The sequence below is a fragment of the Mustela nivalis genome (assembly GCF_964662115.1).
Source record: "Mustela nivalis genome assembly, chromosome: 1".
Classification (NCBI taxonomy): domain Eukaryota; kingdom Metazoa; phylum Chordata; class Mammalia; order Carnivora; family Mustelidae; genus Mustela; species Mustela nivalis.
The window spans coordinates 195198091-195225714 of NC_139020.1; the positions used below are offsets into that span (position 1 = coordinate 195198091).

General features: G+C 56.6%; 1 protein-coding gene across 4 annotated transcripts in view; it reads left to right on the forward strand.

Moving 5' to 3' along the window:
• POC1A (POC1 centriolar protein A) overlaps positions 1 to 24897 on the forward strand; it is a 67800-nt gene extending 42903 nt beyond the window's left edge. For 2 of the 4 annotated variants that reach the window (XM_082701828.1, XM_082701829.1), the window contains exons 10-11: positions 4760 to 4903; positions 24151 to 24897. In XM_082701828.1, the coding sequence (XP_082557954.1) occupies positions 4760 to 4903; positions 24151 to 24249 (243 nt within the window). In that variant the 3' untranslated portion in view covers positions 24250 to 24897. The remainder of the gene's footprint in view (positions 1 to 4759; positions 4904 to 24150) is intronic. The other 2 variants (XM_082701831.1, XM_082701830.1) reach the window with 2 other exon arrangements.
• The last annotated feature ends 2727 nt before the right edge of the window (positions 24898 to 27624 follow it).

A 27624-nucleotide genomic window follows, 5' to 3' on the forward strand; every position in this document is an offset into this window, starting at 1 on the left:
GCTGGCGGCAGTAGAAACTGAGGCAAGCAGAAGATGAACCTGCTGTGAGAGCTCAGGATCCCATACCAGGGACCATACCAGGGGACCGTACCAGGGGGTACATGCAGACCCCAAGTGAGAGTTCCACAAAGTGAAAGGGATTTGTCTTTTCTGAGTCTTCACCTTTTTTTCTTCGGACGTTAGGAGGTCTGTATATGGCAAAAATGAAAGCTGTCTGCTCGGTGCCGCTGTGTAGGTACATAGTATGTGCTGATGTCATCGTCACTGAGACTCGCCGGCAGGGCTCCCGGGACCCTTTGATGTTGAGCGGGGCAGAGTCCTTATAGCCTTTCTCCCTCACGTGCTGCCCCGGCTGTTCCGTCACTGTCATTACTCACAGCCAGGTACGTGCGTCCCTTCCCACTCCCCTTCGTCATCTCCTTATCTCTGCTTATCGCTTGCTCGCCCAGCGCTGGGAAACGCCGCATCTCCAGGGAGCTGGCATGCAGGTGAGGGGCTGCAGCGCTGTGCAGGGTGGGGCCGCAGCCTGCCTTGGCAGGGTTTCATTACCCAGGAATGTCACCGCGGGTGAGCTAGGCTCTCCGAAGTGGTGGGTGCGTGTGGAGGGCCTACTCCATGTTCAGCTCTGAGCCGGGCAGGCGGGTGGGGGAGTAACTTAGACAGTGTCTGACGCCGGACCTGTGTAGCAGGCATGTGGAGGCAAAACCACAGGCCGTGTCACCTGTCAGAGGCTACCTGATGTCAGGGAATGGCCTCTCACGTGGGTCCTGGTCCCAGCTTTCTCCTTTCCTGGGTGACTTTGAGCAAGATCTCTAACCTCCCCGAGCCTGCTGCCTGCCCCCCCTCCACCGAAAAATAAGCTTAATGATGCCTGCTGTGAAGAAAGGGCCACTGTAAGGATTAAATGTGTGTAAATGCTGGCACGTGGTAGGTAACAAGGGGACAACAGCTCTTGCTATCTTTATGTTCTGGCCCGGTGGCGTGTGCAGTGCTGTCATGTCCACCAGTAAGAGGATGGACAGAAAGCAGAAAAGGGCTGCGTCCTGGGGGAGGAAAGACAAGGACCAGATGGCGCGGCCAGAGGAATAGCCTGGGGCAGGCAGGACCCTGGGCTTGTGGGGGAAGCTTGAGGCTGGGGCCCTCCCAATGGTCATTTGCTCTCGGAGCTTCTGTCTCCTTTGTTGTCACCTGGTCACAGCCTGTGAGAGGTCAGAGTGGGCAGGGGAGCATGGCGGTTCCCACAACCGTGTCCTCCAAAGGCCTCCTCCCTGGCTCGGCACGTGGCTGCTGTCCTCAGTGCACCTTTGGAGCTGGCTCTCTTTGGGCTCAGAAGAGTTGTGAGTCAGTGGTGGTCCCCCCAACTCGCCGTCGTCACTGTGCTCCCAGGGACTCAGCTTGGGGCTGTCAGTTTCTGGGCCGTTTTTCAGAAACACTCAGAATTTCCATTCTATCCTTCCCAGGCAGCAGGCAGCACCCGTCTGGCCACTCCTGGAGGATGCTGGCTGTCGGGACAGAGGGCTGCCTGGCTCCCACCCTCACTTTCATGGCCTTTCCTGAGGGAGCCACAGGGACTCACTGTCCAAAGGAAGAGTGTGTGTGTCTGGAAGGGTGGCGGGGGTGGAGTGGGGGGGAATCTTTCGGGGCAGGGGCGCAGGGCTGGAGCTACTTCTCAAGAGGGGCCTGCAAGTGATTTCAGAGAAGTGCCTTTCACAGCCCAGCCCTTTGCGGGATAGGCCCAGTCATCACTCCCATCATGCAGATGAGGAAGGAGAGGCCTAGGGAAGTTAAGCTTCTTGCCCAGGGCCACCTTGCTTATCAGTCCTGGAGCTCAAATGTCGGCCAGGGCCTATCTGAATCCCTGCTCTTCCCCAGTGCACTGTGCGGGGTCCCCTGACATTGCTGCCTGGGCCTGGGGCTGCTGTGGTGAGGTGAGGGCTATTCAAGGCTTCTGGAACATTTCCTTTTGGGGTGGACTCCTGCATAGGCATTGGGATCTGAAACTGTGTGCCGCTACCTGTCAATGACCAACATTGTGGTTGAACCCGCCCTCATAGTTCTTAATATAATTACAAGACACCCTTCAGCAGTAACCATCAGGAACCTTTGGAAGAAATGAAGGGACCGGGGCGCCTGGGTTGCTCAGTGGGTTAAGCCTCTGCCTTCGGCTCAGGTCATGATCTCAGGGTCCTGGAATCAAGCCCCACATTGGGCTCTCTGCTCAGCAAGGAGTCTGCTTCCTCCTCTCTCTCTGTCTGCTCTCTGCCTACTTGTGATCTCTCTGTCAAATAAATAAATAAAATCTTAAAAAAAAAAAAATGAAGGGACCTAGAAGTAACACAGCACACATGAGGCCACACAGCAAGGGTGAGGGGAGAGGAGAGAGAGCAAGCACCTGAGGTTGCACTTTTATTGGGGTTGAGGGTAGAGGCCTGGGGGTTTTCAGGGCTCCCTCGTTATTGGTGAATTTTAAACATAAGAGTGGGAATTTTAAGAAAAAAACCACATGGCCATATGGTCAGTTCCCTAAATCTGCCAAGATCTCGGAAACCAAGGAACCTCTGTGGTGGGGGGTGTCCCAGCTCTTCGTCTGGTCATGGGCGGGCAGCATGTTTATTCAAGATAGCCCTCTTCAAGTGGATGCCTCTCTGAAGTGGTTGCCTGGGCAGTCAAGAAGTCAAGCACTTGCATTACAAACCAGAAGGAAAACCCCCACACCTGTCAGGGCCTACGCTAGCCAATCGCACTGGTTTCTGAAGGCCCAGGGCCCCAGTCCTGGTGGGCACACATAGCACACAGCAGGCACGCCCACAATGGGCTCGCGTGCTTGGCACTGCTCCTGTTTTAGAGAACACCCCTTGAGCTCTGTGTCTGACCTTCATGTTCTCTTTAACCTCCAGAGCCTGTGTTTCTCCAGGTTCCAATGGGCATGCATGGGAGAGTTTGCTATCTTTGAGACTAGAACACTTTCCGACTACAGCAAAATAGGCAGTAGGGCCCAGGAGCCAAACTGCCCTCCTTGGCTGATTGGGAATCCTCCCCTGTGATCTTTTTCTTCTAGGACTCTGATGCCCACCCCGGTGACCCTGGCCAGAGCAGAGTCTTCCTAGGGCTGGGCTACTATGGGTCCATCCCGGAGATGGGCAGACTCAGAGATGCAAGCCAGCTGCTGGTGGCACATGTGCAGGCAGCCTTGGGGAGCCCCAGTCACAGCCAGTAAATTCTGCTGGCTGGGTAGAGTAGCCATAGCTCTGTGGCACATGGGTAGCTGGCATGCTTTGAGCCCAGAGATATCCTAGATTCAGAAGGGACAGGGCTGATGAGCATAGGCAGGAAACAGGGAGAGGCACACAGACTCATGGATGGGCAGCAGGCCCTATGGACAGGCCGGCATTGATTCAGCCCACTCGTGTGTCCTGGCACTGGAGATGGAGTGGCTGGAGGAACCGGGCAGGGCTGGGGCAGGCACAGGCATTCGGGAGCACAGAGGCGCTGCTGATCAGGCGTTCCAGGTTGCAAAGCAAGTAGAGGCTAGGGTGCTGGGGTCAGGGGGAAGGAAGGCTGGATGAGGGCCTTCCAGTAGGGGAGGACCTTGGGATCTGGGCAAGGGGGTGCAGAAGCAGGAGGGGAGTTGTGCAAGGAGGTAGCCTGGAGTGGGGTGCCTTGTCAAGGTGCTCAAATTTTCTCCCAAAGGCAGTAGAGAGCCCTGGAGGACTGGCAAAGCCATGGGGTGATGTGGTAACATTTAGAAATTTGTTGAGGTCATGGTTTAAAACCCTGAGCCCCACGTGTGGCTGCCTTTTATGGGTTACTGGGGCTTTTGGGCCAGCCAAGAGTGTCAGTCTCACTAAGCACATCATTCCCGCAGGGAGCAAGTCCACAGAGGAAGGTTCTAAGACCAAAACTGGGGCATCTGCCATCTGTGTCCTCGGGAACGGTGTGGCTCTGGGAGTTCCACCCTCTGAACATGCGCACAGCGGTTCATGGGTTAAGAGAAGTGCTAATGCGTACACAGAGTGGTGCCTGAATCTGGGGAGACCCAAGTTGGACCGGGATGGGTCCCCTTAGGAATCACCTGCGCTCGGTGATTGTGAGTGTGTATTTGGTGGGGGAGTGGTGCAGAGGTTAGGCTTCTGCATTTGGGGACTGAAGCCTCTCAGGCAGGAACACTGATCCCTCACGTCTCCGGAAGGCTCTCTACAGCAACTCGGGGTACCTGTCCCACCAGGCACAGGATTCCCACCAGCCATCTGGATGCTCACACACAATTCCTGTTTTCCCAGGGGTTCTGCACTAGGGCGGGGTCGGAACATCCCCCCAGTTCTAGGCCAAGCCCACACTGGGGGTGGGGAATGGGCCTGGGCCTTGCCAGGAAGAGGAGTGACATCAGAGCCAGCCTGGGCTTCAGGGTCTCCAGACTCTGAGGGGGCCTACTACGGGCACGGGCTGCATGAAGAACCAACGGAGGGCACTCTGCGGCCCACCTGCCCCTCCCCCCCGGCTCCTCCAGCCCTCACTGCCATGTGCTCGGATGGCACTCCTCACTCACGGCCTCTGCTCAGAAAGGAAGTCCTGGAAGCGGGTGCGTGGCCCGGATGTGGGAGTACCGCCACACTGCATTTCTCACCAGTATTTAGAACTCATGTTTTCCAGATTGTGGGTAGTTTTCCACTTTATCCTTTGGAGGGGCTGTTCCTCTTTCCGTGTTTCTTTAAGTCCTGAATGAGGACTGAAGGACTCCCTTTCTTTTCATTGTCCTTAGCCAGAAGTGGATTTCCCCATCCCTCCAGGCAGAGGCAGGAGTCAGGAGTCGGTGCAGAGCCAGCCCCAGGAGCCCACCAGCATGCCCCAGACGCTGACCAGCACACTGGAGCACATCGTGGGCCAGCTGGACGTCCTCACTCAGGTAGGCCAGGACGTGCATTCACCCCACTTGGCCTGGCATTTGGGCCGTTTGAAGTTGGGCAGCAGGTGCTATATTTAAAAAAAAAAAAAAATCATCATAATGGATCTACTTTCCAGTCCAAATTAATAAAGTTGCATTGCCTGCCTTGAGGTCCTGGCTCTCAGAGCCATCCGAGCTCCGGCCAAGCCACTGGACCCCAAAAATCCCCAGTGCTGGTCCTGCCAGGGTGTGCCCTCCCAGGGCCAGCCTGGCCCACAGCAGAGCTTTGAAAGAAACACTGTCCATTCATCCCGCTCATCGCGGGGTGGGCACCCTCCAGGGGTGTGCCAGGGAGCTGTGAGCAGTGAGTCAGGCATCTGGGAGCCCAGGCTCTGGCTTTGAGCTGGCACTGCTCTTATCCTCCAAGCAGCCTTGGCGAAATCCCTTTGGCTGGTGCACTCCCCAAGCCCTGGTGCACTCCTCTATGATGTGCGGTGTTCGTGGACTCCAGGTCCTGTTCATGGTCAGGATTAAAGAAGATGAATCTGTGGGAAGCATTTGGCTTACACCTGGCTCAAGGCAGCTGTTCAGTAAACATAAGCGGTGGTGCTGACCAGCGTCATCAGCAAGGTAGACATGGACCCAGGCCTCTGGAGCATAGATACATCTGGCAGTTGCTAATATAGAATTGGAGTACAACAGCTTCCCTAAGAACAGAGTGCCCTGGCAAGAGGTGGCTGCTGGCACTGCAGGCACGAGAGTGGCCTTGGTAGGGGGAAGCAGCCTGCCTGCAGGACTGGAGGGGGCCACAGGCACATCCAAGCAACAAGCAAAGCCCAGCATGGCTGGCATGGGGTATAGGTGGGGGGGGGGTGCCAACGCAGGATTTAAAGGTCGTCAGGTCCTTTCCCCACCTCAGCTGTGGGTGCAGACTGCCTTCTCTTGTGCCAACTCCTGGGTAGACCAAGGGTGTGGGAAGAAGACAAGGGAGCCCTGAGTCCCTGGTAGAAATAGAGCTGAAGTGGCGTACCATCCTTTCCCTCCCTCTGGATCCCTGGCCAAGTGAGAAAAGCTCTCTATCATGTCATGTGGCCCACGGCGTGTCGTGGCATCCCAGCTGGCACTGCACACCTTGGGCCCAGGGAAGGAAGGAGCTTTGAAGGGAAAGGTCTGGTGTAAGTGGCTGGGGCTGGGGGGCGTTGGGGGTGGGGAAGACAGGCACATCAGACAGACATTTCTGGAAGCCTGTTAACCCTTGAGAAGGCCTGTGCTGAGAGAGGTATGAGCAACATGCACATCCCCCATCTCACACGCGTCAGAAACCGCCAAGCCCGCCTCATGTTCTTCACAGCCTTGTCAAGTGTGAGAGATCAGGGGAGGTGGAATCAATTAGAACTTTATAGGATAAAATTGGAAATTAAGTCTGAGAAGATGGTTAAAAATAGCTTCATTGGATCGCTTCATTGGAGTATAGCACTAGAAGCATTTCCCATCACTGTTTCAGGGGTGCACGCGGGAGATTTTGTTACGTGTTAGCAGTTTGGAGTGTGATAGTAACTTTGTGAGAAACCGCCATAGCTGAGAATAATGAAGGCTTTCAGGTGGCCTGGGCCTCTGGCCCCAGGTCTGGATGGCTATGCGGCACCCTCGTCCTACCTCACACCATCCAGCCCCTTTGCAGATCCAAACAGCACTCCACCCCCGACCAGATGCCAGGCCCGTCAGCCAGGCACCTGCTCTGCCAAACAGTGTGCATTCCTGAATGTTCCTGGTGGACTTGACATATCCTGAAGAAGATTCTTGGTTTCCACAGTTGAAGCCCCCAGTCAAGGCCTCAGCCTAGTTTCCAAGTGGTAGGAGGTGCATTTGTGCTCTCTGGTGTGCTGTCCTTGAGTTTGGCTGCTGGTTGTTTTCCAGACGTACCTCCTCTCTTCCATTTGGGGCTCTGGCTGAGGTATCCAAGCTACAGCCAGAGCTGTCTCTTGTGGGATTGGGTGTTCCTTTCTCTTGGGACCAGTGTGGCTGTGGGCAGCCCCACCTCTGAAGTCCAGAGCCCAGAGCCATGTGATCCTGCTGAGATACCCATGTGGGTCACTCAGCCGGGCTCTGAGCCTCCTTTGCCTATGGGTATTGGTCTCACACAGGACCCCGTCAGTGAGCACTGCTCGCCATCTTGACGTACCTCTGTACTCTGGAGGGGCAGGGGTTTCTCAGCTACCCCCACAAGGACTCCTACCTCAGAGTCATCTGAATCATGCTATTCCCCTCTGTCCCAACCCCCTCCCTGCCCCTTCCCTCCCCGACAAGGAAGTCTACTTCAAAGAGGGTTCTGAGAGGGAAGTTGCCTTCTGGGTCCTTCCATCCTCCGTCCCCCAGAACATCCTCCAAGGAAGAAGTGTGGGGGCTGCAGTGGCTGAAATGTTTACTGAGTGAGTCACAGAGCCTTCCGCCCCTGGGTGACATGAGCAGGACACTCCGTTGCGGAAGCCCTCAGTCCTCAGAGCCTGCCTTTCTGCTCAACAGGCTGGGGTGGCCCAGTGACTGATTCCTCCTCTCTGGATGTTCCCGGCCCATTTGTGCCAGTCTGAAGGCCCAGGACCAATCTCAGTCCTCCTCAGTGGCCCCCAGAGGTCAGGCGGCTGAGTGCGCCCATGGAGAACAGTGGCTCAGCTTGCTTGGGTGTACGTTCTGGTGACCTTGGGCCAGGTGCTTAACCTCTGTGCCTCAGTTTCCAAATCTGGAACACATTGCTGATAAGAGTAGCCACTTCACAGGTCTGTCGTGAGGATTAGATGTGTTAGCTCGTGTGAGGCTCTGCGAACAGTCCCCAGCAGCGCTGTGTGCTGCCCTCGTCATTAGGGTCTGGTGGGGGTGGCGGGGGGATCACAGCAACACCAGAAACACTTCCCCCAGTTCCCCCCTATCTCCCTGCCCGGAGGAGCCGTGCCTCAGACCCTCGCAGAGGGGGCAGCGAGTTCCCTTCGTTGCTTGAGCTCTCTCTGCATCTGGGGCCAGGAAGCGTTCAAAAGGCTCGTCATTGCCTGGGAAGCAAACTCTCCTTGGGCCATGTACAGCATCCAAAATCCAACCCTTTGACTCTCCAGTTGAGGATGGACCATTTTATTTTTTTAGGAATGCCTTTTCTCTAAAGTGTTCTTCAAAACGGGTACACATTGTTCTTCAAAAGTGTACCCGTTCGGGGCGATAACTTTGGAATGGTTGCAAGGTTCACAGGCCTTTGTCCATCTCCCGCGTGAGTGTTCTCTTTGACCCGGCCTGGCAGTCCTCCCTATGGTGTTGTATTAGATGGGAAGTCCACAGAGGGTAGGGATCATGTATGCTTTGTCATCTGCCTCCTCCCGCTGTTTATCTGAGCCCTGCAACTTTCCACAGGCACTCTTACCTGACCCTCTTGTCATCCTCCCGCCTGGTGCCCAGCAGCTAGCACCATGCCAGTCGTGGATAGGGTGTGGGTAATGGCTTGCTGGGCCTGGACCAGCCCCTGGGGCCACTCAGCCGGGGACTTCTCCAGGATCCTGGGTGATCCTGAGCTCAAGCCACTGTAGGCTGGGGTTCCCCAGCTTCCCCTGCTGGAGAGTTTTGGTGTAGTCAGGGTTGGCTTCCTCGAGGAGTCCACCTGCAAGCCGAACGTTAACCTGAAAGTTAAGGCCAGACATTGTTGCTCTGTGATCACAGAGCCTGGTAGTTCTGAGGTCCCAGGCTAGAGAGTACACCCCCTTGCCCTGACCCTTCTTTGTGTGGAAGACACCCCTCCTTACCCCTCTGAGGTTGCGGTTTGGGGCTTCACGGATTCCTCCACTGTGCTCCTTGGGACCCCATCCCAGCTGGATTTTGTGTTCTGAACAGCTGGGGTCTGTCTAGCCTTACACTCCCCTGCCAGCTGTGGGAAGCAGAGTGACCACCAGCCCATCAGCTTGGACACACCTGGCCTCCCGGATCTGAGGACCAACCCCATCATTCATCAGGTGACATTGTTCCCCAGAGCCTTATAAAGTTGGGACAGTCGAGCCAGCTCATGTTTCCGAGCGCCGTTGGGAAGCCCTTGGTTAAATGGATGTGTTAGACCGGCACCAGCTGTTCCGTGAAGCACAACACGAAGTCCGTGTGCTCCCAGGAGAGTGTGGGAAAGCACCAGGCTGGCCAGGTAACATAGGAGTGTAGGGAGTGGACATTCCACAGGCCTCCACAGCTGCTGGACTTGAGTCCCAGGAATGCCCTTGAGCTGCCAGTGAGACTCTAGTGGTCTGACTTGGCAGTAGGATGAGAGGGAGAGAAAGAAGAGCTCTTTTCCCAGGTCCAGGGAGGGGAGTCCAGGAGGTGACGGGGGACCGGGGTACAAGGGGTTGTTGAAAATCCGAGATGGGTCATGGGGCCCATTAGAGATGGGAGCCTTGAACCTGGACCCAGGCATCTGGCCAAGATTGAAGCTCTTCAAAGACGTATACTTACTGTGATAGCTGTCTTTTAATCCAGTTATCCTAATGATTGTTGGGGGAAATGTATTTCCTAATAATGGCATTTAGGTTTTTCTTTCTTTCTTTTAAATTTTTAAATTTTTATTTATTTGAGAGAGTGAGAGAGCCTAAGCAGGGTGAGGGGTAGAGGGAGAAGCAAGCTCCCTGATGAGCAGGGAGCCCAATGTGGGGCTTGATCCCAGGACCTTGAGATCATGACCTGAGCCAAAGGCAAATGTTTAACTGAGCCACCCAGGCACCGGGATTTAGGTTTTTCTTTGGAAACTTTTTGTTCCTCAAAACCCAGATGGGAATTCTCAGGAGCTGCCAGGGCTGAGTGGGTGCCCCGTCTTCCTCTTGTGACCCTGTCCACACACACACACACCCTGGAGAGAACACACACCTGTCCTATGGCTACCACGGGGTCACTGCCTGTCCCAAGTCTTCTCTTCCTGAGAAAGTTGGCTCAACCTTAGAGGACTATGACGTCCAGAAAAAAACTGCTCCGGCCCAGCTTTGCCTCTTTCTGTCTGTGTAGATCTGAGTAAGCCTTGGTTTCCTCCTCTACAGACGGGAGACTTTGGGCACTGCCCATCTGCCTGTCCCGTGCGGTAGGCAGCAGAGGTCAGCACCTCACGTGGGGCCAGGACTTCCCTTAGGGCCTTCTTGCCATGAGTCGCCTTCCTATCTCTGCTCCCCTTGAGGAAGCACTCCAGGGTAGGCCCCGTGGCTGCCAGACCTGCCTGCTTGGGGTTCTGTATCCAGACAGAGGCCCTGGTCTTTCCTCTCATGTTCTTGTGGGCCTGTGTCAGGTGATCTGGGGGCCACGTCCCATCACCAGCCTGGCTGCGTGAACTCGCCTCCCCCTCCCACATTGTCCCCTTTGCTTCCTTTGCAACTCCTGTATGACAGAGCTTCAGGGGCTTTCTGGGATTTGCAGAGTCCCTGGATCTTCCTCAAGGGCCAGAAGTAGGGCGCTGAGGTGCAGACAGTACCCGGGAGCTGGGGAGGCTACAGTGAGGGGCCTGGGCCCAACAAACAGCTTGGAGGTTTTGCCTTTGAAGCCCACAGCAGAGTTATTTCTGACTCTAGTTTCACATCTTGCTGCTTTTTAAAAATACCAAACCATGAAATTCCTGCTCCAGCTATGTTTTTTTTATGGCACCCGTGCTTCGGGCTGGCCACAGCAATGCTGTGATGTCACGTTCAGGTTCCTGTGACTCACCAGGGGCCGCTCGCTCCAGGACTAGAACATGCATGCGGTGGGAAGCAGGCGGGGGCAGGCCTACCCAGCCCCGCCAGTGTGGGCCTCTGACATTTGAGTTCGTGAAATAGCCAGAAAAATAGCCAGGTTGTAACTCTGCTGACCTAACTCAGCAGGCAGGGCCAAGGATTTGTGTCTGTGTGCTTCGGGGAGTTAGACAGTTGGGGAGTGGCCTGTTTATTTTGAGACATCCCGACCCTCCCCATCATGGTCCTGGTGGTTCCCTATTTGATGGGCTGCTTGGGTGCGACACCTAGTTCCGTGCTGGCAGGGAAGGTGCGAACGCAGGGCCCACCTGACTCCTCTCGGGGGCTCTCGGTCTACTTCTTTCCTGGGCAGATGAACTGTTGTTTGTACAAACAGACTCGATTTTGAAGCAGTTGTGCCATTTTAGCTGGGGGCGGGCCCTCCCAGGTGTGCCTGGACCGAACTCTTCAGGAGGGTGTAGAGTGAAAGTCAGCCTTCCTGGCTGCTCCAACCCCTGCCAGGACTCCCATTTATAGAGTGTGTGCGGCCCTCCGATGGCAGCGGCCTGGAGTGGTGGTTGCAGGTTCCAGCAAACGTGGTGCTTCTCTCCACATCAGCACATCTGACCACCAGGCCTACCTAGTCCAGAGAGGGTCTAGCTGTCCTCTGTACAGACATTCAAAAGCTGCCATTGGGCCAAAATCAAGTTCAGGACAGCCTGCGCTCCTGCCACTTAGGGGTTTGGAGACGAGATTTGTTTTTCCTCTGTCAAGAGGCTGCTTCCTGGGGACAGGACACTCTGTGGTCTGTGTCAGAGGCATACTTGGGGTTTGACTCCAGCTGGTTGCAGAGGGGCTGGGCCCTGGCCCTTCCCCCACCCTGTTGCTCTTTTGGGCCATGTGTCCATAGGCCCCTCTGGCTTTGCAAAAAGCAAAGGCTGGCGCTGCTCAAGGCACTCAAAGATAGGCCAAGCTCACGTTCATGAGTGCATGGCAGGCTTCGTGGCAGCTCGGTCCTCTCTGCCGTCTGCGGTTGTGGCAAAAAGCATTCCTCTCCAAAGAGGCTGCAGATCGAAGGCCCCCCGCCCACCAGATGGACTTGGGATGGCTGTGGTTACCTCCGGGGCCCGGAATGTTCACGGTCCTAGGAGATTTCTCCTGTGAGGCCCCAAGCCTGCTTGGGGTGGGCGGCGCGGGGGGAGGGGTGGGGGAGCAGGGGCTGAAGTGGGATAACAGGGCCCATGCAGGGGCATCGCTTTCAGACTGACTCCAGGATTACTCTAGAGGAAGGAAGAAGGGGACTGCAGGTTGTTTGCTCACACTCTTCTTGGGACCCAGGGGCCCTCCGGGGAAGGGTTAAGCGCTGGCCACAAGAAGGGGCCTATGACTGTTCTGGTTGGACAAACAGTGCCATATAGGCCTGCATGGCTCTGTGATGAACCAAGTCACAGCTGACCCTGTGGCCATTTGGCACTGTCCCAAATGAGGCGCCGCTAGAGCAGGGGCAGGGAGAGCTACAGTCAGGCTGGCCCCTTCCTTCCCCCTGCCCCTCGGAGGGCCCTCTCCAGGCCTGGACGGCCAGTACAGATCCTCTCCTTGATGGGGGAGGAAAGGCAGAAAGATGCTTTAAACTCAGGGAGGCATGGCTTTTGGAGGAGCAGGTCCATGCATGCCTCCTTTCTGATTTGGGCCCTGCTGGTGGCTCCAGAAAACCATTAAAGATGACAGGCTACGTTTCCTACCATGGATCAGTGGGTCCTCAGCAGGGCAGGGAAATCCTGTGAGCCCTTCTTGCCTGAGCTGGTCCTGTTGGGCTGGGGCTTACCGCCTGACTTGCCAGGCTGTCCTGAGGCCTCCAGCAAGCTACCTGACAGTCTGTCTGACTTGGGATGATCGTGTTTTATTGGGTTGTGGTAAATTAACTAGCACGTTCATTTATGGATTGTTGGAAAAGTCAGCTTCCAAAGAAACAGAATGCAGGAGGTGGTCAAAGCCAAAGTTCACGCCCCATGCTCGGCCCTGTTTGGACTCACCCTGGGGTCAGAGTACAGAGCCTCTGGCCCAGCAGTGACTAGCATCGTGCACTTTGGGGCTGTCCCCATTAGACCCTTTGCCTCCCTGGTGGCCTGCCCAGGGCTGACAAAGAGATGACCTTGCACTCAGGCCAGTGTGGGTGGGATACGCAGCTCAGATCTTCTGTCCTGGTGCAGGTAGCCCCCCTGGGTCCCAGGAGCATTTGGTTTTATGGATGGTGGTGAGTGGACCCACTTTTAATAGCTTCTCTTTTGTGGGTAAGTAGTAAGATGGAAAAGCCTGTGTTCATTTAAAAGGAGCTGCTTTTAAGTCACAAGGAAGGTAAATTAGCCAAGATTCCTTAATCCCATGGCTAATCCACCAATAGAAAATAGTATTTCATGTACTTCTCGAGGAGAGCTAATCCTCCGTAGAGGTGGGGGTTGGGGGATGCAGAAACGTCAGAGAAATCCTATATCCCTGAGATAATGTGAAACAGAAACATAGACCTATGGGCTCGAGGGACAAAGGCTCATTTTGTGTTGTTAGCAGCAAACTGGGGGGTGAAAAGGGTTGGTTAAAAAGACAGTTGCCTAGCCTGGAGAGATTGGGAAGAATTTCTTCAAAAACACATTTTGTTGTATATCGACTCTGTGATCCTAGACAAGTCAGTCTATCAGACGCCAGCGTGAGAGGGAGTCTCCTTCTTCCCTTCTACAGTTCAGGGCTCAGAGCTGTTCGCCCTCATCAATGAGGTCTGAGGTGGGAAGGGGAGGAAGTGGGCTGCTTCCTGGACTCCCCACCCACTTTGTGCACCCCCACATCCTGCTGAGGCCAAGGCCAGCGGACAGGGGCCCCTCCGTCCTACCTACCCTCCAACCCCTCCCCCACCGTTCCCTCAAGCCTCCCAGGTCCAAGGCCCAGGCCAGAGGGAGGGGAGCGGGTTCCTTACCAGCCAGTCGGGCTCATGGGGACCTGGGCTGGTTGGGGCAGCACCCAAATTCTCTGCATCTCCGTGGCGCTCAGGGCCTGGCATTTGTCCATCCAGCGCCCTGTGTGGCACCTACTGTGTGCTAGGAGCTGTGCCTGGAAACAGGAGGATAGCGGTGAGCAAGAATTGACAAAAACCCCTGTCCTCGTGAAGCTGACGTTTAGATTGATGGAGGTCAACAGGCTGTCGAGGGCCAGCATCTGCACCTTCAACTTGAGGGCCCCTGTGCCACAGATGACGGGGTGCCAGACAGAGGCTGGGGCAGAGGGCCAGAGCCCTGGCTGGTGGGAAGGGCAGGGCTCAGACCAGCAGCCCCATTCTCAGGAAGGTGTGCTGGCCCTTCCAGCCCACATTCACCCCACAGACACAGGGCAACTGGCTGGCCAGGGCACCATCCCCAAGACAGGGTACTGCGTGTGCACATGCACACATGTGTGCTCACACAGACATACACCAGCAGACAAAGCTGGAACTGGCAGGAGACGAGGCAGAGCTGTGCGGGCGCTGAACCTGGCAAACCCACTTTGTTTTGATAGCTCACAAGACCCCACAGCAAAGAGATTCCCCTTTTCTTGCATCTGTTTTAGATCTTTAAAATCTGAGTGAAGTCAAAACCATGCTATGGGGGAGATTAATTCCACATTTTTCCATCTTTGCAATGAAACCAAAGGAAAGTTCGACATTCTGTGCGGCATAGTCAAGACAGGGGCCTTGAGCCAATGGCCAATGCCAGGATGTTTCCCCGCAGCCTGGCACCAGGGTCCCCAGTGGTGTGGTTGGGCAGCTGTGCTCTCTCCCGAAGCCCCAGGGCGCCTGGGACACTACCACCAGTAATCTGGCTTCTGGGATGGGGGGCGGGGGCTGGGATGCCCCCACCCCTGTGGGAGACCGCCTGGAGGAGCCCAAAGCAACCACAAGCCTGGAAATGATTAAAAGGAACTTTCCGTCACAAGAGAACTTTAAGGAGCAGCCAGACCACCACGTGCCCTGATGGCTCAGTCCCTACCAGGCCTGACCACAGGCTGCCTTCTTCAGGGCCCCATCCAGGCCCATCTGTGCGCAAGGCCCCCTGCAGCCCAGAGCTCCTCCATGGCCCCTGTGAGGTGGGGAGTACACCCCCGTGTCTAGAGCAAGGGCCACATAAATATGAGCTGTTAGTACAGGATTACAGTGGAGCCCAGAGAGATGCATTGTACAGATGAGGAATCTGAAACCTTGAGTCCTGTAGCTTGCCCAAGGCTGCTCAGCAAGCTAAGAGTCAAGTTCAGATCTGAACCCAGAAGAACAGCCCTGGAGCCTGTGTTCTTCCCACAGGATAAAGGTGGGGACCGGAGGTTACCATGGCAGCATTTTCCAAGGGCCCGCCCCCATGCTGTGGCCAGGACATCCTGGGGGAGGAGGAGGACAGGCACTGAGTATGGGATGGGACCCGGAGGTCTTCAAGGGGAAGAGGGCTGGAGTGGGGCTTTGGTCAGAGAGAGCCGTGGTAATAGGCAGCGCGGGCCTGGAGTCCAGCTTTTAGCCCTGAGCTCCTGCACAGGAAAGTAACGTGGGAGAAGCAGGTGGAGGGGAAGGGTGACCCAGGAGTCCCGAGAAGCTGAGGCAGCAGAGGGGGAGGCCCTGGGGCAGGGGTAGCCTGCCTGTATCCGGTGAGGGTACTCCTCGAGCAGAGCCCTGGGTGAGGGCGTTGCCCAGCCTGATTCAGCAGCCAGAGGGGTCGCAGACAGCACGGTCCAGTCCCGGGACTGGTTTCCTGCACCCGGTCAGCCCTTCCTGCAGCCCTTCCCCGCTCCAGCACCCCCCTGTGCTCACCAACCCCCTGCCCTCTCCCAGCCTTTGGGCCTATGCCCCAGGCTGCCTCCGCCCTGCATACTTCACCTCCCTCCCTCCGACTTTCTCCCCACTCGGTGGCCCTGGCACACAGCTGCACAAGTGGCACCCCCCACCCCAACCACTTCGCCTTCTTGCCTCACTGCCTGTCTTGCCCCCTTCGGGCACTGGTGGCTCCGTCTCCTGGCTTTCAGCTACACTGCTGTCTTAGGACAGAGTGCTTGTGGGGGTGGGGGGAGTGTCACTTCTGGGCCACCTATCTTCCACGGTCTGGGAGGCCTGGGAGGGGCCTCGTGCTGTACCCAGAGCTCTACTGAGAGCAGGAGGCGGATGTGGAGAAGTTCCCTGGCTGGGGTGGGGGGCTGTGGGAGAGAAGCCTGGGAAGAGGGGGTCGCAGTGGGAAAAGCTGGGGCACAGCCTCCATATGCAGGAGCATTCTGTAAGGAACCGGCCGGATAGCTGAGAAGTGCACATAGAACGGCTGGTTGGTCTCCCTTCATCTTTCTTCCGCCTTCCAAAACGTTACTCACTCTTAGTCGTGGCCGAGGTGCTTCGCCAGAAGCCAGCCCAGACAGGACAGGTGCGGCAACCATGCCAGTGCCTAGAAGCCCCCACAAGCCAGAGTCTCTTGCTGGCGGCAGGTGACAGACCTGACAGATGTGGGGATGTCCAGAGGGCCCCATTGGTGTACTGTGGTGCCCTCGGGGCTTTATGGAAGTTGGGCTCCAGTTTTGCTGCTACATTTGCCCACAGGCTATATAAGAGAGAGATTTTCAGGAAAGGTCAAGGTAGCAGCCGTGCACTGGGCGGAGGAGCAGCTGCAGAAGGTGCCCTGGCTCGGAGGGTCTGCCCTGGGTCTGTGTTCTGAAGTGCCAGGTCACTCCCTTCCGTCTCACCTCCAGCTGAGGCACCACTTGGCCAGGGTCAGTTCCCGGGTTGAGCCTCTTCCCTAGACTCGCTTTGGAATCAGCTTTGAGAACTGGCCACTCTGAAACTTGCTCAGACCTGTGAATGCAATAAGGCAGTGCCAGGGAGTGGAGACTTCCCTGTTCCTGTCCCCTGTGGCTGAGGGCCCTGGGGCCCCTCCTCCACCTTGCCCGTGGCCACCACACTCTCTTCCCTGTTCAGCCACTCCAGACCAACCACACTGAGCTCCTTGATAGTTCCAAGTGCACCATATTCTTCTGTGCCTCAGGGCCTTTGTACCTGCTGTACCTGGGGTTTGGAATTTGTTTCCTTCAGCCCATCTTGTGTTGTCTCCTCACAAAGGCCTCCCAAGCCCTTGTCAGAGTTGGAGGTCTCCTAACCAGGTCTGTCAGCCCCAGAGTAGGTGAGCCGTGTCAGGGTCCTGGATTTCACTTGGATCTCACTCTGTGTGAATACATCCTGCTCCTTTTCTTGCCTTGTCTCCAGACACAAGTGAAAAGGGGATGAAAAATGACCTGAAAAACAGGTAGAAACAAGGAGTGGGGGAAGGAGCTGAGGAAAAAAATGCAAGACAAGCCCGCCTCAATAGGAAACCAGTCTGGGGAGAAATAAGAACCCAGCAGGGCTGAAAGAAGGGGAGGTCATGCCGTGAGGAAGTTGGGGGCCAGGAAGTAGGCAGAAGGGACAGAGGAGAAGCCCACCAAGCCCAGGGAAAGCACGATGGCAGAACTGGTAGGGAGAGAGTGGTCCCCAGAGGACTGCACACTGCTCTAGGAGGAGAGTGGGGCCTCCGAGGGTGGGGGAGTCCTCTCAGGGAGCACTGGACTCTCACCTTCACACGATGCCCGTGCAGCGGCCGTGGGAGCATCCTGGCTCCCCAGCCTTGGCACCAGCCCCCTCGGGCAGCGCGCTCAGGCAGATGCCCTGCAAACCCACTTTGGCCTCTGATGGCACTACCGTTTCCTGAATCCCTGTCACACACCAGGAGTCGGGGCCTCCCCTTGGCCACCTCAGAAGTTAGTGGAGATGCACACACCAGGCGCTGTCCCTCATAGGGCACCTAGACTGGCCCATCTGAGCCCTTGGGGGGCATAGGGACAGTGTAGGGGGAGCTGGGCTCTGCTGTTCCAGCTGCCAGAGCCCCACGGCTTCAGGCAGGCATTGGAGACCTGGATGCCTGTCGGTAGAAGGCGTCTAAGGCCATGAGGTATGGAGCCATGGTGTCTGTGGAAATGTCCCCTGTGCTGTGTTGTCTCCCACTTGGAGTTGGGGGCCCTGGGTGCCAGACGTGTGGCTGAGGACTGGCATTTTGGTGTGGCTTCTTTGAGCATCACTCAGGTTCTTAGGGGACTAAAAATACAAGCCTGTCACTTTAAAATCGGTTATTTTTAGACCCCACTCAGAAGGCCCTTCAGGGTGTTACATGAACCGTCTTACACGTCTTGAACTGTGAGTGAGAGAAGCCGCTCGCCTGTTAATGTTGACTTGACGGGACAGATCAGTGTCTGCTGTCCCCTGAGCAGGAAAATGGGGGTTCACGTGAGATGCCCTTGTTCGGCCTCTCCCGGGAGGATTTTCCCCTGGAGAGCTCAGGCAGCCAAGTCAGGCTGGAAACCGTTCCCTGCTCCAGCTGGAGCTGGACTCCCTCGTGCTCATGGTTTTGGTTCCCAACACCTCTATCACCCTCCTCCCTGTCTGGCCCCTGTGTGGGGCTGTCCCTTCTTTGTCAACCACTGAGGGGCCAGGCTGCTTTCCAGGGGGCTTCAGCCGTGTCCCTGACATCCTTGTGCCCCTGGTTCTGTCTGAGACCCGGGGCTTATGGGTCCATTGCTCTCCCTGCTTGTGTCCCCCACTCTGCCCCCAGCAGTGAAGATGATGTCAGCAAAACAAAATAGTCTTGCTGCTGGCTCTGATCCCCCGCCGGGCCCTCAGAGGGACCTCACACTTAACCTGTCCTCTCCGGAGCCCATTCTCACCTCTTGCGGTACTGTCCTGTCCCTTCTCCCATCCCCCCCCCACCGACTTACCACCGGGTGCTGGCGGTTCATACCTTGTGGGTGTGTCTGGTTAGGCCTCTAACACTCCTAACCAGGGCCATGCAGGCTCTCCCCAGAGCATCCTCGTGTGGCAGCCAGAGGGGTCTGCTCCCCCCACTCAGCCTAGGACCACCAAACACCATCCTGTGCTCTAAGGCTGAAGGCAAGGCCGCCTGGCGTGGCCGGCAGTGCCTTGCCCCATCTCCTGCTTCCATGAGGCCCTTCCTCGTTCCCGTACAGGGCCCTCCTTTTCTCTGTCCCTCCTTTTCCTTTCTTCCCTGCCACCTCTCGGCTCTGTGCTCACTGACCCTTTGGGCCCAGCACCCTCCTTGCCTGCTTGCTTGGTGAACTCCTCCTTAGCCTTTGTTCACCCCTCCCTTCCCCCACCCAGACCCCTTGGTTCTTCCCAGCACACCCTCCTGCTCTGTCCTGCTGCTTAGTGCTTGGCTTCTGGATGGGGCGTGTACCCCACAGGTCCCGCCGAGTCGGTGTGTGCCCTTGTCAACCTCGGTGACATAGGTCAGCCCAGGGACCATGTGCCAAGGCTGAGCGCGAAGAAAGTCTGGGGCAAGGGTCTGCAAACTTTCTTAACAGTAGCTATCAGGCTTTGTGGGCCAGAGGGTCTCTGTCACAACCGTGCAACCCCATCCTTGCCAGAAAGCAGCCATAGACGGTATGTAAACAGGTGGGCATGGCAATAAAGCCTTATTTACAAAACTGGGCAGCAAGCTGAGTGTGCCAGGCCTCAGTCTAGAGAAACAACAGAATATGTTCAGCAGCAAGCAGGAATGTTCCTAAGGGCACTGTTTCCCATGACCAGGGCTGTGGCATCCTGGAAATCACCAGTGACAGGAGCAGCAGAAAGTGGTTCAGAAACAAGCCCTCCAAGGTGACCTGCTGACCAGGTGTGACTTTGAGAATGAAAATTCTGGGTCTCCTGTGACCTTGCCCGCCCATGAAGCTCCCCCGTAGCTGGCAGGTGAAGGCTGTGACCTTGGAAGTGGAGGGTGTTAGGTGAGGGGTGATGGTGTCCAGGCATGGGGTTTGAATTTTTTTTTTTTAATTTATTTATTTGACAGAGAGATCAAAAGTAGGCAGGCAGGTGGGGGAGTGGGGGAGGGAGCAGGCTCCCTGCTGAGCGGAGAGCCTGATGCAGGGCTTGATCCCAGGACCCTGAGATCATGACCTGAGCCAAAGGCAGAGGCTTAAACCACTGAGCCACCCAGGCGCCCCGGTGGGGTTTGAATTCTGCTTCCTGTCACTGTGGTTCAGGGAGAGAGTAGTCAAGCCCTGTGCTGTGAGGGGTGGGGCACGAGCAGGGAATGGGGTGAGTTCCATGCCGTGTTTGGGAATTGATTGTTTATGCTGAGTGACACGGCCCCCAGTAAAAGAAAGCGTCTAAAATTCAAGTTTTCGCGTGGTTTCTCATCACGTGTCTATTAAAAGGTTCTTGTTGATAATGTCCCTTTTGTCCATATAACAACCTTTTTGTAGCCAAAATTGTGACTTTTGTGATAATTCCAAACCTAAATATCCAGTCAGATGAGAGAGTGCTTTGTGGGGTTTGGGGGCATCTGAGGCCTGGGAGCCACCTCTGAGGGTGGCCTGATGGTGTGAGGAGATGCTGGGTGACGCTGGAGGGTTGTTCGTTCCCATTTAAACTGGAGCCACTGGGCCAGGTGACCTGGACAGGACAGAGGTGTCTTCTGATGGATAAGAACAGAGATGCACGAGGTTCTCCTTAGACTGCCCGAGTTTGGGCTTTGGGTGGGGGACACACAGGTCTCCTGGGGTTACATGGCTGGTACCCTTCAGGCGTGGCTGGAGCAGGGGAGGAGGAAGGCCAGGCCTCACCTTATTCGTTCATGAGAACAGAGCGAAGGTGCAACTCATGGTGCTTTAGCCCAAACTCTGAAGCTGGGCCCCCTTAGTTCACGGCCCTGGCTTGTCATTTATAAGCTGTGTGACTTCAGGCAAGCTGCTTAATAGCACCATGCCTTGGTTTCCTCATGTGAAAAATGGGGATGATGAAGCCTCCCACCCCGGAGGGTTTTTGAGGAGTGCTTGGCGTATCATGAGCTCTCTGTGAACGGCAGCTGCCAAGAGCGGCCCCTGGAGCCGAGTGTGTCAGAAATCATGAGGATGACCGCCACACCCCCCCCCCACACACACACACACCCCGGCTCCCCCAAGCCTGTCCTGGGTCTTCCCACCATTCTCCCTTCAAGTCTGGACTCCTCACTCCATTTACAGCGGGGACTCGAGTAAGCTCCCCAGATGGCACAAGGCCCAGGGAGAGGGAATGAGTTGCATGGTTTCTCCCCAGTCCACAGACAAGAGGGACCTTTCCGAAGGAGTTTGGACCCCAGCGTGCAGGAGGCCTAGGACATGGGTTACCTTGCCCAGACAGGTCCGCCCAGCAGCCAGAACCCTGGCCTCTTCAGCCGCTTCTCCACTTTCCCTTTGCCCTGCTGCAAGGCAGAGGCCTACAGACAGCTGGGTCAGTCAGGGCTGCTTCCCTCATTGGCATCTGCCACCAGACCTCCTTGGGGACTTAAGCCGTGGGACTTATAAGGGGGAGAGGCTGGGACCAGACCTCCAGCCTACCTCTCCTCTGCACAGAGAAAGGGGAGGGGCCTGTGGGCCCTGGGGCTGCTTGCGAGGCCAGACCTCATTTGCCCTGAGTGGAAGGAGGGTGAGAGGGTGGGTTGGGGGCAGGGGTGACGGTGTCTGGAAGACTGTGGTGCTGTTTGCTTCAGTAGTGCGCCTCCCCACCCTCTGAGGCAGGTGGGCCTCATCTCTGGGCACCATGTGGCAGGACCCAGAGTGCAAGGCGGGGTGAGCAGCCTGCTTAGCGTGGATGGCCCTGGGCAGCTGGAAGAATGGACTACGGCCTCTGCCATCTGAATGCTGAGGCAGCACGCATTTACTGAGGCTTGTGGTATGCCTGACATGTGAACAAGGCCATGCAGTATGACCTGGAACCAGTCCTTGCTGGGGACGCCCTCACCCACCCATGTGCTGTCCCCAATGCTTTCCCCTTCCGCCAGAGGCCCCAGCAGCTGGGAGGCTCCGTGGCACCATAGTGGCCTGGGCTGAGTCACTGCAGATGGCCCACCCGCCCTCTTGCTGTCTGTACCGCCAGCCCTGAGCATGTTTGACCTCTGTTCCTTGAGTGCCCCAAAGGCACCCACTCGGTCTCAGGAGAGATCTTTCTCCGTGGCAGAGGGAAGGCACATCAGCAATATCAGGCATTGGGATTTCTAGGTTTCACTTGACCTTGAGAGACACCATTTTCCATGAAAACGACACCCCATGCTTTATTAGAGTAGGATTATTAAGGAAAACTTGTGGAGCAGAGAACACCAGACAACATTCTAACATACAGATAATCCAAAAATCGTCCTCCTCTCCCTGGCCCATCCTTCCGGCTCAGACGGAGGTCGGGTGGGATCAAATGTGAGTGCGAAGAGCCTGGTGGGCCTCATCCCCAGATGGCGACTGTCACTCAGCATCTGGGCAGAGCCGGGGGGCACTAGAAGTAGAGACCAGAGATGATGACTCTTCCAGAGTCGGTTGCAGCTGGAGAAAGGGAAGGCGGGAGAACGACAGGGAGGAGGGGGCTGCAGATTTTGAGGAGTCGTGGATGTGAAGCCTTCCTGTCTGCAACAGGCCAAGGAAGCACGTCCTCAAACCTCCCCAGGGGAGGGCCCACAACCAGCCGGACAACCAGCCGGCACCCTCCTTCCGGGGCTGCAAGGGAGAGATGGGTGTGCAGTTATGTTTAAAGAAGTATAATATGGACAAATGGCCGTATTTCTACCAAGCAGAAGCATGGGCCCCCCGTGGAACTAAGTGGAGGCCTCGTGAAATGCGTGGCACCCCCGGTTTTGACGCTCGCCCCACACCCACTGCCTCCACATTTGCGGATTCGGTCCCTGTGGAAAGTTAAAAAGGGCGGGGAGGGGGTGGGCACGGATGAAGAGCAGGCTGGCTCCCCTACTGTGACCTGGAGTCCAGGGCCATCGGAAAAAGTCTGGATGGGGAAGGATTTTGGAGCTTGGCTCAGCGCGCGTTTCACAGCAGCCAGTGGAAACTTCCAGGAATGCTGCTCTGGGCCAGCCAGGGGCTGTTTCCGCCGCCCCTTTTACGAGGTACAGACCCCTCAGCGGCTTCTGGCCAGCACAGGAGGAGTGTGACTGTTCCCTTCAGCCTGGCTCTGCCTCTTGGGGTGCAGTGCTCCTTTTCAGGCTCAGGCCTATACCCCCGGGTTCGGAGCCCCTGCAGCCCAGGTCAGCTCCCTCAGAAATGGCCAGCCGCCCTGAGGAGCAGCCTCCATGAGCAGCCGACATCCGTGCGGGATGCTGTGAGAATTTATAGCTGCCCGAGAGGATAAACTCCTTCCCAAAATGTTTCAATGGTTTATTAAATGTATGAAAGGAAAGTTTCCTTTTCATTGGACCAAGGCCCAGAGCCTCCTTGGAGCCTCAGGGAAGGTGGCAGAACCTCTTGGGAAAGCCCATAGACAAATGGGCAAAATTAATAGAAAGTATTGTTTCTTAACCTGACCCCTTTCTGCTGGCTGTCAGCTGCACAGCACAGGGACCAAGCCTGCCTCGCTCATGGCGGATTCACCCCAGGCCTGGTGCAGGCCTGGAACTCACCCAGCCCTCGGGGAGGAGGTGAAGGAGAACTCAGCCATCATGGCCAGCCTGGCGAGGGCTGGGCTTGGCTGTGTGACTGGTGGGCAGGCCCTGGGCAGGAGTCCTTGAGGGCAGTGAGCCAGCTGCTCTGTGGGGAACACATGGGCTCCCAGACAGCACTACCCCTCTGCCAGCACTCTGTCCCAAGCCAGAGAAGGTGGGCATGTTTTTTACAGCCTTGTCCAGCAGCCATGTCTGTAAGACTGGCCCCGGCCCATGAGGCACATGCCTCCCCGGCACGTGGGACTACCAGCGTTTGGCAAGCCAGATGGCTAGGTCCACAGGCCAGCCATGCTGGGTGGGCAGGAGAGGACAGGGAGCTACGGGCTCAGCCTCTGGAAGCCAACATGATGACAAACGTTCCTAGCATGGATCAAGCTAAGAAGTGCTGGCCACCATCTTGAGTCACCTCCTAGGCTCCAGGATTCCTGTGACCTTGGCATTGTCCTTCCATCACAGAGGAGAAAAGGGGCTCAGAGATGGAGTTAGGGCCTGTGTCTCAGATGACCTATTCCTGCAGTGGTCCTCCATGGACTCAGACAGGCAGAGGCCCTCCTAGGCTCAGAGTTGCTCAGTCACTCACCTCCCAGCCTGGGAAGCCCCTCCGGGTGTGGAGGTGAAGGGTCTGAGACGTGGGCAGGACCCAGATGGGGTGCCTTCATCTGGGGGTGTTTTCTTACCTTTGGAATGGAGATGGGTGGTGATCTCCAGTTGATTGTAGACAGAAGCCTAGTCCAAATGAGGAAGTGGTTCTGCTCTGGATTCCCGTCCAAAGGCCAGACTTTCGGGGCTGGGGATCCTGACCCTTGGTTGTCTTGGGGAATGACCAAGGCTGTGGGACCCGCTGCCTCCCTTCCCTGTGTCCTCCCCTTGCCTGCAGACATCAGAGGACAGCCACGCAGAACCAGGAGGAGACGCAAAGGCCGGAACTATCCCTAGCAGCCACCGGAGACAGGGACCTGGCAGCAGGACAACAGGCTGGGCAGCCGAGCAGGACTGGTTGAGGGGATCCCCAGGGCAGCCCTCTGTCCTCTGAGGCCTGACTGTGCCATTTGTTTTACAGACGGTCTCCATCCTGGAGCAGCGGCTGACGCTGACGGAAGACAGGCTGAAGCAGTGCTTGGAGAACCAGCAGCTAATCATGCAGAGAACACCACCGTGATCAGGGGAGCCAGGATCAAGAGCTCGCTCGATTTGGGGGGGTGGGTGGGGGTTGGCAGGCCGGGGATTTGTACTGGGGGACTTGGGTCAATAAACGAAGGGGATTCAGCTCCGTCCCCGAGACCCCGGGGTTAGGCACTTCTGTCCCCCACCTGCTCTCTGCCGCCGGAGGCTTGCAACCTGTCAGCAGAAGGCCCCTCTGGGCAGTGCCTGCACAGACACAGAGGACTGCGTTTGGTTTAATGGGAAGGAGTCACTTGAAAATGTTTGCTACCTCGGAGTCCTCATGGGCCTGAAGATCACAACACACCCTCCCCCAGAAGAGGTTGCCCCCAGGCCACCTTATGGGGTTTTGTCGCTCTCTCTGCTGAATGCCTGACTCTTCCCACCCATGACAGCTTAGGAGTGGACTGACTGCCCATTGGCTGGGCCAGCCAGGAAATTCCTCTAAATATGACAAAAGGCTCCATGGGGGCCATCTGAGTCAGGTTAGTCCAGGAACAAGCGTGCGGTGGGGCGGCGGTGGCTTCACTGTGGCCTGGATTTCTGCCCCACACGTGTTCACTGGGGCCCAGTGGCTTCCTCCTCTGTACACCTGAGGGTGAAGGAATCTGAAATTAAAATGGACTTTATTGAGCTTGTCATAAAAGTGGCTCATTCTGAGTGAGACCTCATCAGTGCCCCCCCCCACCCCCCATACACACTCCTCAGGGCCCCTAAAGGGAGAGTGAAAGCAGTGGCTTCAGAGGGCCCTTACCAGGTCACCTTGGGCACTCGGGACACTCATCTGCATCTGCTCAGGGAACTGGGGGAGCCAGGACAGCCGGAGCCCCAGCCCAGCACCCACCTCCCTCTGGCTGACCTCAGCCAGTTTCGTCAATTGGGTCCTGGAGGACTCAGGCAGCTGCATTTCCACTTACTCCGGAGGGTTCCCACAGGCTTCTTCCTGTGCACTGCACAGGGAGAGCCCGGCGAGTGCCCTCCACGTGTCTGGGTGCTGTCCGTGTCTCCGGCATTTGGCTTCTTGGGGCCCAGCCAGCCAGGGAGGTATTTATCCTTCAACATACCTGCTGTGCCCTGGGGGGCTGGGGGGTCCTGCGTTCGATCTTCTCAGGAGCTGTTGGTACCACGCAGCTAATGAGCTTCCCAGCCTCTGCAGCTTCCAGGTGGGAGCAGAGCCTGAAGGAGTTGGGACCGACACGGAGGCAGCCTCCATGGAGCCTGGATGAACGGCAAGAAGGGGGAAGCTGCCTCCCCCAGCTAGTAGGGGAAAAGCCACAGTCCAGGGTCAGGCTTCAGCCAGCTGTGTAGCCTTGACACGGTCACATAACCTCTCTGAGTCTCAAGTTCTTGTTTTAGGCAGGGCTGGTAAGTACCCCTCCAGGGGCTTAGGAGGTAGACCGCCTCCCCCGGAGCTCTGCGAGTGGGGAAGAGACTGCCAGGCAGGCATGTGGGTCTGAATTGGCAGGTAAGGTGCTCAGATTGCTCAGGAGGTCAGGAGCTCCCCCTGCGTGAAGGCTCTTAGGGAATCTGGGCAACGCTAAGGGAGCTTGCTCAGGACGCCCTTGTGGGGCCGGTCTGGTCATCCTCTCCCATGCTGGACTTGTGGGAGCTTCCAGACCTGAAGCTGGAGACCCCAGCGTTGGGGCTCTGGTGATCTGAGCCACCAGTCCAGGGGAAGGTCATCTGCAGGGACACAGATGGTACCCCTCACTGGGGACGGCAGGACAGAAACCACGTCTCCAGGCAGCGTGTGGCTGCTTTTGCTCGGGCCAAGCCAGGTTACCATCTCCCTGCCTTCAGTTTACGCCAGGATTGAGCTTTGAGTTTCTCTGTGAAGAAAATGTGGATTGAGACCCTGTCAGGGATTTGGGAAATGGCCTGGCGGCAATGGTGTCTCTGGGTCCCTGGAAGCCCCACCCTGGGCTCTCCAAGAGACAGCCACAGGTGATCTGAGAGGCAGGGCCCTCCTGTCGGGCTTCCTGCACACTCACACACCCGCCTGGATGCAGTCACCAGCCAGACTCGGAATGGGAGGCAAGATGGTTCTCGGAGAGCAGCGCTTGTCTTTGAATCACCACAGAGACCCACCTCCTCCAAGCCTGAGGGTCAGCATGTGACACACAGGCCAAAGCTATGAAGGAGCCAAGTTCTTGCCCAGAGTTCCTTTTCTTGCTCCCGTGGGGCCTGACTTGGGACCTCACTGCTCTGAGGACCTAGGAGCCCAGATTGCCCCTGAGAGAAAGGGGACAGAGGACCCTAAGGTGCTCTGACCCCCCCACTCCCCGCCCCGTGAAGGTGCTGCAGGACCCTGACTTGGGCAACACTGGGCTGGTCAGCTGTGGGGGCCTCATAAGCAAGAGAGGAGTATGGAGCCCGGGTGGGCTTGAGGCGGCTTGGCAAGGTTGGGGGCCACGGGACAGGGCCTTTCTTGTGATGGTGTCTCCCTGCCAGGCCTCGCCAGCAGCTCCCCTGTAGTAGGGGCTCCTACCAGTCCTCCCGCTGGTGCTGCCAGGCTCAAAAGCAGCCGTCTGGAAATGCAAATGCCTCTGCTCAGCCACCATCTCTCCTGATTGTGGATTTTGATAACCAAGCTCTGTAAAAACCAAATTGCATCTCTCTCTCTCTCTCTCTCTCTCTCGCTCTGTTTGCTAGAAGGGTGAGGTGAGGTTAGGGGGTTTTGTTAGGTATATACAGTGGTAATTCCCACCACCCCCTCCTCTCATGGCCCAATTTTCCTCACGTGAGCTAAAAGAACAGGTGTCGGTGATTGGCGATTTCTTTTTTTAAAGATTTTATTTATTGGGGTGCCTGGGTGGCTCAGTGGGTTAAAGCCTCTGCCTTCAACTCAGGTCTATGATCTCGGGATCCTGGAATCGAGCCCCGCATCGGGCTCTCTGCTCAGCGGGGAGCCTGCTTCCTCCTCCCTCTCTGCCTGCCTCTCTGCCTACTTGTGATCTCTGTCTGTCAAATAAATAAATAAATCTTAAAAAAAAAAAAAAAAAGATTTTATTTATTTTGAGAGAGTGAGAACACGAGTTGGAGGGAAGGCAGATGGAGAGGGAGAAGCAGACTCCCCACTGAGCAGGGAGCCCGATGCAGGGATCCATCCCAGGCCCCAGAGATACTGACCTGAGCTGAAGGCAGACTCAACCCACTGAGCCACCCAGGCGCCCCTGATTGGTGATTTATTTTTATTTATTTTTAAAAAGATTTTTTAATTCACTTTTTGACAGAGATCACAAGTAGGCAGAGAAGCAGGCAGAGACGGGGGGGGGGGGGAGGAGGCTCCCTGCCGAGCAGACAGACCGATGTGGCGCTCGATCCCAGGACCCTGAGCCGAAGGCAGAGGCTTTAACCCACTGAGCCACCCAGG